Raw genomic sequence first — 13,139 nt, forward strand, 5'->3', positions numbered from 1 at the left:
TTCTTCTGCTTGAAGCATTGATTAAAAGTATTGGTATTGATGTGCAGCTTGTCCGGTTATCAGACCAATTTGTATAGGTGATACTGATATGATTTGTTCGATATGGGTTGAGTCATAAAAACAAGTTAAAAAAGGGAAAAATAGAACAAATTAAAAAAAAGATCAGAAAATAATAAAAACATAACAATTACCTCATTTCCCTCTTCGTCTTCTTCCTACCTCTCTCTCACTTTAACTCCCTCTGTTTATAACATGTCAACTCTCCCGTCTCCTTCACATAGGGCTACAACCCGACCCAACCCGCTCAAGTTGCACCCCTACTTTCACATGTCAACTCCCCACCTGTCCGATATGACTTGCAATGAGTTTCCCTAACTTGTCGACAACGAGTTGGGGCGAGTCACATCCGTTGTGGGACAGTATCTTAATCTATGACTAGAACAAGAAGGCAGAAATAACACCATGGAAAATGATTTGCTAGCTTTTATGAAGGCGGTCTAGAGTAAGAATTTTGTGAGCCCTGGCTACCCAGCAGAAACCTGCGCCCCTAAAGGGGCAGCAAACCTTCCACATTAGGCATTTCACAACCCAAATCAGAAAGGAAGCCATTGAAAGAACTGATCGAAAAAGACCTAAGTGGATTCCGCCTCCATATTCTGCAATCTCTACTGATTGAAGGAATGAAATCGTCTTCCAATTTCTGTAGCAAGTTTGCATAGCATTCAATTTCAGAGTCACTTAGATTACACCTGAACTGAATGCACCACACTATTTGCCCCCCTTTTCCACTGAGACAGCTGCTAACTGAGACATCTTTATTCACAGCCAGTCGATACAAGTTCTGAAACTGAAGAGAAGTAGCCCATCATCAAGCTAGGTCTAGGTGTCCTCTGAAAACTAAATTCTTTCTCCATTACTGTCTCAGTTTCTCTGCACTTGATTCCTCTGAACAAATGAAAACATTTTTGGATGTTTATTGATATCCCCGAGACTCTGTGGTGGTCTTATGGGAATATCCCAGCCGTTATCACCCTTCACATATTTCATGCTAATCATGTACTTCCAAAGTCTATTTTCCTCTATAGAGAACCTCCATAACCACTTACTGAGAAGAGCCTAATTAATGGATTTGAGTCTTCTAGTATCCATGCTACCTTCTTGTTTGGGCTTACAAACTCTTCTCCAATCAACCAAATGATATTTCCTCTTTCTTCCCTCCTTGCCACGGGCAGTTCCTCTGATTTTTTTTTTTCCAAACAGTCTATAATGCTAGCTGGGCAATGAAATAACTACATGAAGTTAACAGGTTTATTAGCAAGAGCCGACAACATTTTTCTTCGAGCAAAGTTTGATACTTACTCTTCCAGGCCAATAGATGCTTCTCAAATCTCAACTCTTTCAGTGACTGGATCCCGTAGCATTTTTTAAGGCTAACCAATGCACATGTCAAAGATACATGGAGGGTAAAGAACGGCTTTGAACCCCAAATATGCAGCGACATCTGCAATATCCCATTTCTTCACTTGGACTCCCGAAACTTCAGAATTTTGCCAGTTTATCTTTTGCACTGAAAAATCTTCAAACCATCTCAGAATCAACTTCAAATGCTAAATATAGTTGGCCCATGGATTACAAAACAACAGGGTTTCGTTAGCGAACTGGAGATGTGACACTTGAGATCCATTTCTTCCCATCACAAACCTCCTCTCTGTCTTCAGAAATCCATTCTGCTCAAAGCTTCAGCCACCATCACAAAAAGAAAGGGAGACAGTGGGTACCCTTGCCACAACCCTTTGGAGCCCTGAAAGAAACCTTTCGGGGTCCTGTTGAACCGTTTGGAGCCCTGAAAGAAACCTTTTGGGGTCCTGTTGAACAGAAAAAAGAGGCCGATGAAACCCACTCCTTAATCTATCTCCTCCACTTGATTCTAAAGCCAAACCTTCTCAATTGCCTCCATTTATATATCTTCGCTGTCTTGAGCACTTAATTCCCAGTTTGTATCTCATTCATTTTCATTTTCTCAGCTAGAATATTTTTGTCATCATATGTTGAAAAAAGAAAACTTTATGTCGTCGTCATCATCATATCATCATAGCTTTATGCCTTGTTAATTCTCCAAATAATTCTGATGTCATTGGCCAAACCACTGATTGTGGTGGCAGGGCTGTTTTGCTGAGGGGCCAACAGCCAACTCATCTTCTCAACCTGGAAAGAGTTGATGCTTTTGCGTCTATAACGCGAGATTACTTATCAGAAAAATGAGTTGAAATGAGGTGAACTATTTTCACATACTATTCTTGTTGTAGTAGGCTTACGGCCTACTATAGGGCCCAACATGTGCTGATTTTGGGGTGTTTGTTGTGAGATTTGGGGCCTAAATGCCAGATATCACATTTGCCATTTGTGAAACATAGGGAGACTGCTGTGGAAGATATGATTGAAGATTTTAGGGGTATTCAATAAATTTGTTGTTTCTACTTCAGGCCACATCTTTGTTGGTGGGATATTTATTATCTTAATTAAATTATATATTGATTTGAATTCAATCTAAAATAGTTGGGGATAAAATTCATAGGAATTGTCTTTAGGTCTATAAAATGGGGGTGCTGTAGGAGGTGGGTATTGTACATTTCTAAGTTTATGAGTTCTTGTTTTAGTTGTTGTAAGGAGAAATTTCAATTTCAATAAAGTTACTTGTTCCTTTCTCTTCAAACATTCTTGTGGGTGTACTCTTTTCCATGTGATTTGGGTATTGACATCTCATTGAATTGATGACTGGGTTGCACCATTTTGGTATTAGAGCGGGTAATTATCAACTCTGCATCATTTCCTAATGGCTTCAAAAGAAGTGACATAAAAAGCGTTTGCGCAATTAAACCCAATTAATGCTAATTGAGCAAGTGGATCAACTCATGCATACAGTAGGCAATTTCATTAATCAAGTGGTAGAGCTTAAGCATGGAGGGAGTTCAAAGACTAAAGTTGAACATGAGGACACGTAGGGTATGGTTCCTGCTAAGGTCCTAACTAATAACAGGTGGCCTTGGATGATGAAGATAACAATGATTAAATCCTTCGATTGTTGGAATGTGATAGATGGCCTAGAATTAAAGTGGAAACTCCAAAATTCCACGGTTGTTTGCATGTGGACGACTTCATTGATTGACCAAGAAAGGTGGAAAAGGCGTTCGAGTACACAAGGAAATCACGGATGATCCAAGGGTTAAATTAGTTGCAATGAAGTTTTCATGTCACACATTAGCATTGTGGGATGATCTCCAGGCCAAAAATGGATCCATCAAGGTAAGTAGAAAGTAAATTCATAGGAAAAGATGGAAGAAGGTTAAAATGGAAGTTTCTATCTACAACTTGTGCCCATGACCTTTATCAAAGATTTCATAATCAATCAGTGAATGAATATACCAAGAGTTCCATACCTCGACATCACGTGCATGGTTCTGTGTGTATGAAGACCAAAAGATTTCAAGGTATCTTAACGATCTTAAACCTAACATAATGAATTGGCTTTTAAAGATGTATTTAAGATGTTCTATGCGTACACACTTGCATTAGAAGTTGAGGAGATAATTAATTGGGGACTTGGGAGGTGATTTGGTGCACTGCGAGGACCGTCATCAACAATGGAGCAACATGCTAACTTCCCATGTAATGCGCTAAAAGCGCTTCCCACAGGTCGAAGGACAATGGACCAACATTAAAAAATGAAGCCAAACTTCGACTCGAGGCAAGATGGTTATGGACAAGGGGCTATTGCACTTAAACACGGGGCAAAACAACACTCCTTTTGCATACTTTGAGTGTAGGCATCCAAGACATGACATTACTCTTTTCAATGTCATGAACATCAATCCACAAATAAAGTGAATTGGCCGAGGAAGGAGAATATATTGAAGACACTCTAGACTTATGGAAGTTGAGGATGCCACAAGATATGAAGAACATGTGTATGAGGATGGGGCGCATGTTTGGGAAGATGTAGCATTTGCGTATGGTGATGGGGCGGGTTGTTGGTTATCTAACGTAATATGCTATTGGCATCTTGGGTGATTGATCATTGATGAGGGGCAATGGTTGTGATATAATATATTCCGGACACTTGCACATCTGCTGGGAAGATATGCACCATTAAGGAAGCAGTGGAAACATTCTCACAGAAATGGTTGATAAACTAAAACTCAAAAGAGCATGAGCATCCAAGCCCATATTAGATTCATTGGTTTGAGAAAGGGGAAGAGTTTCTGTTAACTCTGGGTGCTTAGTTTCTTTCGTTATTGGATTTAAATGTAAGAATGAGGTGCCGTGTGATGTTGTCCTTATAGTGTGGATGCACGCCTCAGTTTATTAAGGAGGACGTGGTTGTGAGGGCGAGATATGATGCATTTGGCATTTGACTTAGGCTAATGCCGATTCCTTCGTCAAGGATAGTGTGAATATTGCATTGCACCCAATCAATCATCATCCAAACCCAAATCTGATAAAGAAGATGCAAAAAAATCACTTAATGTAGAAAAGATTGAAGAGGAAAGCATGGAGACATAGATGATGCTAGTCTATATTAGAGGCCAACATCATTTATGTCTTGGTTACTAAAGAAGGCTCAAAACAGTAAGATGTTTTACTAGCTATACAAGTTTTCCTTCATGAATATGAAGACTTGGTGGTTGAAGAACTCCTAGCCGAACTTCCTGTTACGAGGAACATTCGACACAACATTGATTTAGTGCCATGTTTGAGCCTACTGAATCTTGTGCACAATTGAACGAGTCCAAACTAACATTTTGAGCTTTATCGACAAGTTACTGAGTTCAGAAGGGGTTAATTCAGGAAAGCATGCCACCCTGTGCTCTTCATATATTATTAACTCTTAAAAAAGATGGATCTTGGAAGATGTGCGTGGTAGTCGTGTAATCAATGTTTTAAATAGCGTATAATGTAGTGTTTGGCTTTCTATAGTGTGTAGCGTAAGCCACATGATTCTTAATATTTTTAATTAAAACAATAGAAAAATATGATAAAATTTGCAAAATGCATAATTCCTTCGAGTTCTTGACTGCGAATCTGGATCGTCAACTACATATTTTTGTGCAAAATCTCTCTTTGCCTTTAGACATCTGTAAGTGTGACCTCTTTTTTATTTTTATTTTTTATTTGATCTCCCACTAGATTTACCTGTCAGTCTTACTTTCAATGTGGAATATTTTTCTATCTATCATGGGCACCATATTGACGTTGGTATCGAAGAACTAGCCATCACACTTTTAACCGTTTTACCATCTACAGACACTATCCTTGATGTTTTCGATGATCACAACTACTTCCAGCGTCTGAATCCTGACCTCTATGAGCATTATCAAGCCATTAACTCGCCGGAGTCGAGTTCTTTCAAGCGGGGGAGGATTGATGCAGGCTGATCTAGGGCCACGATCTATGGGCCAAGCCCAAGCCCAACAGTCGGCCCAAACCTCCTTTTAGTTTGTTGCCTTTAAAAAAAAAAAAAAAACCTATTTAGGTAGTTAGCTAGCGAAATTAATCAGCTAGCTATGAATAATCCATTAGTCAAATCTCTTTTATTTATTTTCTATATTTGTAACAAGTCATCGGTTGTCAATGACATTATGAATTTTCCTTGTATGTATGTTTCAAAGCTTATATAAGGGCATGGGATGATTAGTGTCAAGGCACTTTTGAATTGAATCAAATTATATAATTGTTCTCTATATTTGTTTGAGTTCTCGTGCTTGGATTGAAGGCGCCTACTCTTGGGCGGAGGATCCTTCCCATTAGAAGGCTGCGCCACTGGAAAAATTGCTCTTTCTTTATCAATAGTGTTGTGTTTTTGGGATATATTATTTCTATAGAAGGGATTAAGGTTGACCAGGAGAAAATTAAGGCCATTGTAGAGTGGCCCACCCCATAAATCCTTTCGTAGGTCTATTCTTTTCATAGCTTGATGACATTATTCTGGATATTTATTTGAAATTTTAATATTATTTTTGCACCTGCCACCAATTTCATGCATGGAAGCATGTTTGAATGATCTAGAGTAGCGGATCGAAGCTTTAATATCATAAAAAAGAAGATGATAGAGGCTCCAATCCTTGCACTTTTAGACTTCAATAATCATTGAAGTAGAAAGTGACACTTAAAATGTTAGCATTGGCACGGTGTTTAGTTAAAAGGAAAACTGATCACTTTCTTTTGCGAGAAGCTTAGTGAAGAATTGCTCCACATATGATCTTAAGTTTGTTGCAGTTGTTTAGGCGCTATGACATTGGAGACATTATCTTATTCATTGGGAGTTCCTTTTGTAATTGGACCATAAGGCTTTGAGATATTCCAACTCTCTAAAGAAGCTGAGTGCTTGTCGTGCAAAGTTGATAGCTTTTTTGCAAGAATATACTTTCCTTTAGTCAGAACAAAGTGGCAAATGCTATGTGTCGGAATGTGGTTCTGTTAAGAACACTCTTTGTGGAGGTTGTGGAATTTTGACTTTTGAGGCATTAAAAGAACAATACAAGACCCATTTTTAGCATGGTGCTTGACAGATATCTTGATGGTTGAGATCCACAATGTCATTCATCTCATATGATGGATATTTATTCAAGTGTTCACGGCTTCACGCTTATGCATTTTTGAAGGATTATCGTGGGAAAAGATCCTAAGTTGCACGGAAGAGGATTGGGTGGACTTGGAAGAGATTAAACATGGACCATGGTGGAGGAAAAATGCCACTGGCCTCATGTGAATCATTACATTGAACGGTTCATAGCACCATGGTGCTGATCTGGAGGCCATGTGCAGAACACTGGCCTTTATATACCTCTTCTCTTTTCAGTCACGTCGTGGGTTGATATTTTCATGGATTTTATTTTGGGTTTTCTTAAGACTCAAAAGGGAAGTAGATTCGATTTTTGTTGCATTGGGTCATTTTTCTAAAATGTCCCACTTCATTCGATGCAAAAGGACGATGGATGCTGTGCATACCACGAACACATTCTTTAGGAAGATTGTGTGACTTCATGGGGTTGCCAGAACTAGCAACTTCTGGCCATGATTCAAAGCTTGTGGGGCACTTCTGGTGTGCAAGATTATGTTCTCTTGGGCATATCATTCTAAAATAGATAACTAAACTAAAGTAGTTACAGGAGTGTTGGTAAACTCTTGAGGAGTATTATCGGTGACACCATATCTGAGTCGTACTTGGCTCTACCCCAAGTAGAGTTTGCCAACAATAGCTCAATAATTCAAACCATTGGAGTGATCTTCATTTGAGATCGTAAATTGGAGAAGTGCATATCATGGACTTGAATTGGTACCATTATTGTTACAAGATCAAGCGAGTAAAAATGCTAATGCCTTCGCCAAGCACATCCAAGACTTGTAAGTTCAAGTGAAGAAGATTGAAGGGAACAATGCTAGGAATTGAGAAGCTACAAATGAATATTGGCTGGAGGAGATATATAAAGAAGGTGACTTGGTTATTGTTTATATCCATAGAGAGAAGTTTCGGAGGGGAACTTACAACAAGCTCAAGTCTAAGAAGATTGGTCAATGCCCAATTAAGGCGAAGTTGAGTACAATGCCTATGAGATTGAGTTGCCAATTGACTTAGATATCTTGCTGACTTTCATTGTGGTGGATTTGTTTGATTACCATGGCTAAGCATCTAATGTACAAGTTGAAATCATTGTTGATATGACTAAACAACTCTCAAAGAAAAAGAAGAAAGATATTAAACTAGTGTTGTGCATGAAGACTATTGATATTCGACGGGCCAATACGAGCAATACTTGGTGAAATGGAAGAACAAGCTGAATTCTTAATGCACATCGATCATGGGTGACAAATTCAAAAGATTGGATCCAGACTTTTACCACTTGTATGAAGCATCCAAAGTGTCTGACTCGCTGGAGTCGAGTTCTTTCTAACCCGGGGGGAGGGGGGATGATGTAGGCTCATGACCTCCTGTAGGGCCCCACATTTGCTGATTTTGGGCTGTTTGTTGCTAGAATTGGTGCCTAAATGTAAGAGATCACATTTGTCATTTATGGAAGATAAGGGCAAAGGTACGGTCAAAAGATTTTGGGGGTATTTAGTGGATTTGTTTTTGCTAGGCCAAATCTTTGTTGTTGGGATTTTTATTATCTTAAATAAATTATAGATTGATTAGAAATCAATCTAATAGTTTGGGGATTTTCATTAAAGATTCATAGGAATTGTCTTTAGGGTCTATAGATATAGAAAGTGTTTATGAGTTTTTGTAAAGTTGTTGCAAGGAAAAATTCCCATTTCAATAAAGTTGCTCATTTCTCTCTACCCAAACATTCTTGTACTGTTGTCTATTCTTGTGATTTGGGTATCAACATCTCATTGAGTTGATAACTGGGTTGACCAATTGTTTGTTCCATTTTCTTTTTTCTAAAGGTTCAAATTTGCAAAATATTATGGTACATATACACATGCATTGGAATTATCTAATGGTCATGCAATCAGCTTCTGGTTCTGATCTTTGCGCTACCTGATTTATTTGGCAACTCATTTGCATCGTGGCCTCATCAGGGAAGCCAGGCTTTACAAAGAAGCAAGCAGATCTCTTCTTCCCACCAGATTTTGCGGATGACTTTCCGGTGTCAATGCAGGTACACTAGTAAGTTCTCTATCTATGTTCAGGCAATGGAAAAACTGGGAGTGATTCAATTTCTCTGATCTGCAGATATCACACAAGTACAGTCTGATATATGCAATTACAAAGCTTGGACTTCTATTTGTTTATGATCTTGAGACTGCTGCTGCAGTTTACCGTAACCGAATTAGTCCAGATCCCATATTTTTGACCTCAGAAGCATCATCAGTGGGGGGTTTCTATGCCATCAATAGGCGGGGGCAAGTTTTGCTTGCTACTGTCAATGAAGCAGCAATTGTTCCTTTTGTCAGTGGTCAGGTATGCTATGAGAGCATCTCTCTCTTGAAGGAAACTTTTGGCGTGGAACAATTCTTAACTTTTAGTTTTTACAGCTAAACAATTTGGAACTTGCTGTAAACCTTGCAAAGAGAGGAAATCTTCCAGGAGCTGAAAATTTGGTGAGCTTTTAACCTATCCTTCCACTTTACACTTCCTACTAGGTGCAAAACTGCTTGAATGTTTTCTATAGACTATAGAGGAGATATTTCTTTTTATATATTTTAACACAAGTAGTTCATCTGCTGTAACAATACCCCAAGAGTGAACTGTCCTTGCTTTTGGTGGTACAGGTTTGAGATACATGATGCATCTTAACTCGTCATGGTTTTGGTGAATGGCTTTGGTCGTGGGTTTGCTCCCCACAGACACGAGTTTGATTTCCCTCCCTGTGGATTACCCGATGCACGTGGTTGGCGGATGATTGCATGCATCTGCAGGGAATAGTCTCACCTTAAAGGGGCAGGGACACCCTGTCGTCATAAAAGAAAGAAAGATACATGATGCATCTTCTCCATTTACATGGTTTGCACTTGAGTCACGATGCTTGGAGCCTTTGCAATGATTAAAAATTTTCGATATGCATATATCAATGTAAACAGTGATCTTTGCTTATTCCATCATTTTGGAATGATGAACTTCGATATAGAGCAGTATTTATATTGAGAGATTACTGTCATTGGAATACCATTTAGGCATAAGAACCTTTACCTATTATTCTCTGAAAGCTCTAATAAATGATTTGGTTATCTTGCTTATTCAAGTCTTTTTCTATTTGTCCCTTGCTTTTCAGAAACCTGTGTCAATTGGAAACTTCTATCAATGAACCAGTCACTGCGGATGTCCTAAAAATAAAATTCGGAACATATCCGGTGTTCAAAATATCGGTATCGCTACAAGTTTCGTTGTCCGGGGATATAAAAACAATATCGATAACTGGAAATGCAGGAAAACATTTGAGAAACATGGAAAAAAATGGTGGAATTTTTTAGTGAAACTTCAGGAGATGCTAAAATACACATATTTGTATATTTAGGAATAAAAAAATTGCAAAAAGAATGCATACATGATAAGTTTTCATTTAATGGGGGTCTAAAAGCATGTGTTGTCGTAAGAAATCTGTCCAACCATTCCATCGCATTTATCCATCCAACCATCCCATCTATCCATCCAAACACCCAACAATATTTTAGAATATTGACAACACACGATATTTTGCCGAGGAATTGTCGATTACCGAAAAGGAAACGAAAAATTGTGGTCTCGATATTGCCCAAGTTTTGATTACGATAATATCACGATATTATTTTTGACAAATTGAACACTGCATATAACCTTGCACCCATAAAAAAATGAAATTGAAATTTTTTTAAACAAAAATTTTGCGATAATCAATACATTGATGACATTACGGAAATATCGCCGATACACTAGTGATACAAGCAAGCAACACTTGGAATTTACAAGTCAAAAATATTGGTGATGCATTAGCAATATTGATACATTGGCAATATAAGCTACTCCTGGAATTTACACAGTCGAAAATATTGGCGATAAATTAGGGATATTGATATATTGGTGATACTTAGCAATACATCGTTGAAACCTGAAATTTCTGGTACTACCAGTATTATCGGTCTCGCTACCTGTGTTATCAATATCGCTGAGCTGGAGATAAGGATAATATTGGAGATATTTCGATAATATCGGGAATAATTCAAACAATGAATATATCTCTAAAAGTAAATTCTTTAATATATCTTTTCATGGCTTGGCTTGGGAAAACAAGATTAGTCAACAGAATGTCAGTAATGCTTGGAGAAAAACTAGACCTTTTCCAAGTTTTAGCTGTTAGAATATCTGGAAGTGAAGTTACTGAAGGATTGTCTCGATGTTGTTTTTTATGGTATTATATGAGGCACTTCTTGTGTCCTAAGGCTCTTAATTATATCAAGTCATTTTCTGTCTGTATCTTGTTCCTTAGTCCTTATGCTTCCTTTCTATCCAAAAGTGGATAAGATGCATGTTGATAAATAGATTGTTCCTCATTCAGTCTGTGTATCCCCCGTGTGTCAGTTATCCCAGCAATGAACTACCGCTATTTGCAATGGATAAGTTGTCTGAGTGATTGTATAATTAGTTTGCACATGCCATGTATGATTGGTTTGTTTCATTATATACTCCAACTTGCCCTATACTACTAGCAACCGATCCAATGACCAGTCTTGTGGCGAGTGCTGAACTTGGCTTCATCTCGTTGCTGATGCTTATCCATATAACAGTAAATATATCCTCATTTTGACTGTGTCATAGTTTGGCATCTTTCAAATAAAGTAATATAAATGGAGGTTAGTTGTGATTTCTTTTTCTTGGAAGTGCAGGTTGTTCAGCGATTCCAAGAATTATTTTCTCAAACGAAGTATAAGGAGGCTGCCGAACTTGCCGCTGAATCTCCACAGGGAATTCTTCGCACACCTGATACTGTAGCAAAATTTCAGGTATTATATATATAAGGCGTCGGATGCCAATAGTCTAAGCACTTGCAATTCGATATAGATCACTAACATATTCTAAAATATAGCTAGAAAAATCAACAATCCAGCAATGGCATATGGTAATAATCATCCTTCCATTAAAGGATTTAAACTTCCATCTATAGGGTATTGGTTTTGAATTTTCTATCCTTTCGTGCCATCTTTTGAGTTTAGTGAGGATTTTAACTGGTCATCATAGGGTTCTTTGCATATAGCATAATACATTTCTGATATGGTACTTTTGGCATTTTGAGGCATGTGTGTGTGTGTTTTTAATGTGTTGGTGATGTTTCTGTTTCTAATGCAGAGTGTTCCTGTGCAAGCTGGACAAACGCCGCCACTACTGCAGTACTTTGGGACATTGCTTACAAAGGGGAAGCTCAATGCATTTGAATCTCTTGAGTTATCCCGTTTGGTTGTGAACCAGAATAAAAAGAATCTTCTGGAGAATTGGCTTGCTGAGGATAAACTTGAATGCAGTGAGGAGCTGGGTGATCTTGTCAAGGTGCTTTCCAACTTTCATTGTTGTCTTACGTAAATAGCTTGAATTAATCTTCTGCTGGCCTCTTATTTTTGTTATCTTTCCCTCTCCATTGAGTGGATATATGGTTCACATGGAATGGTTTGTTCTTCTTCACAATTATTGCTAGAAAATTCGAAATTCAAATCCTTTTTTAATGTCTTCCCATCGTAGTTGACAGATTGTTTGGTGAAATCATTGCAGTTTCTGAGACTAGTTTTCTTCTTTTAGTTGGTCCAAGATGAAGTATGTATACCACTCTCGGGCAAACTAATATCGTGATTGGTACTAGTGCTTCTTTTTTAATGAGCGAAACTGTTTGAGAATAGCTAGAAATCAATTTAAACTAGTAATATTAGACCACTTGATCTATTATATCCTTCTTTCTACAACACTATCAAAACTTAGAAGTGCCATTTTTTTAAAATGCAAATAGGTTCTCGTAGTGTGTAAAATAGTGGAAAAAGATATGGAATAGGGAAGAAAGAGGGAAGAGGAGAATGTAGAGAGAGGAGAATGGGCTGAAGTTGGTGTTCATGCCCCTTCTTTTATATTATGAAAGTTCTGTAATAACAAAAATGGCATTAATAACAAAAGCAAAAATCTCCTCTATGTCCTAAGACCAAAATAACCCATATGAGTGGGCCTATGTAGGCCCATATCACATTCATTAACACTCCTCAAGCTGGAACATAAATATTATCTATGCCAAGCTTGGAATACGTGTGTGTGTGTGTGTGTGTGTGTGTGTGTGTGTGTGTGTGTGTGTGTGAAGCGACACAATCGACTTCAATGTATTTAGTTCTGGATTGTTTGCTATGTGTGAAGCAGCCTAATTGCCACATAATAACTACATAGGTAGGTGCACTATAAATCTTATTTCTTGCAACAATTTCTTGATCTACATCAACTCACAGTAGGTGAGCTATTTTTCTATGCGATGCTTTAACACACAATGGGGCCAACCCACATTGTTCCTTGCTTTTCCATATGACTAGGTTTCCTCCCACAAATGTACAATATCCAGTGGTGGATCGTCTATTTGCTAAGGAATTTGTCCAATTTGCATATGAATCTCTTATGACCCGAAAATGACCATTTCGTT

The 13,139-nt window shown here is 38.1% G+C and overlaps 1 protein-coding gene across 2 annotated transcripts in view; it reads left to right on the forward strand.

Annotated features, from left to right (window-relative positions):
• LOC131245369 (clathrin heavy chain 2-like) overlaps window positions 1-13,139 on the forward strand; it is a 35,214-nt gene that overhangs the window by 9,927 nt on the left and 12,148 nt on the right. For both annotated transcript variants that reach the window (XM_058244780.1, XM_058244781.1), the window contains exons 8-12: window positions 8,581-8,660; window positions 8,735-8,962; window positions 9,037-9,102; window positions 11,362-11,478; window positions 11,822-12,019. In XM_058244780.1, coding sequence (XP_058100763.1) covers window positions 8,581-8,660; window positions 8,735-8,962; window positions 9,037-9,102; window positions 11,362-11,478; window positions 11,822-12,019 — 689 coding nt within the window. The remainder of the gene's footprint in view (window positions 1-8,580; window positions 8,661-8,734; window positions 8,963-9,036; window positions 9,103-11,361; window positions 11,479-11,821; window positions 12,020-13,139) is intronic.

This window comes from Magnolia sinica, chromosome 5 (assembly GCF_029962835.1).
Source record: "Magnolia sinica isolate HGM2019 chromosome 5, MsV1, whole genome shotgun sequence".
NCBI lineage: Eukaryota > Viridiplantae > Streptophyta > Magnoliopsida > Magnoliales > Magnoliaceae > Magnolia > Magnolia sinica.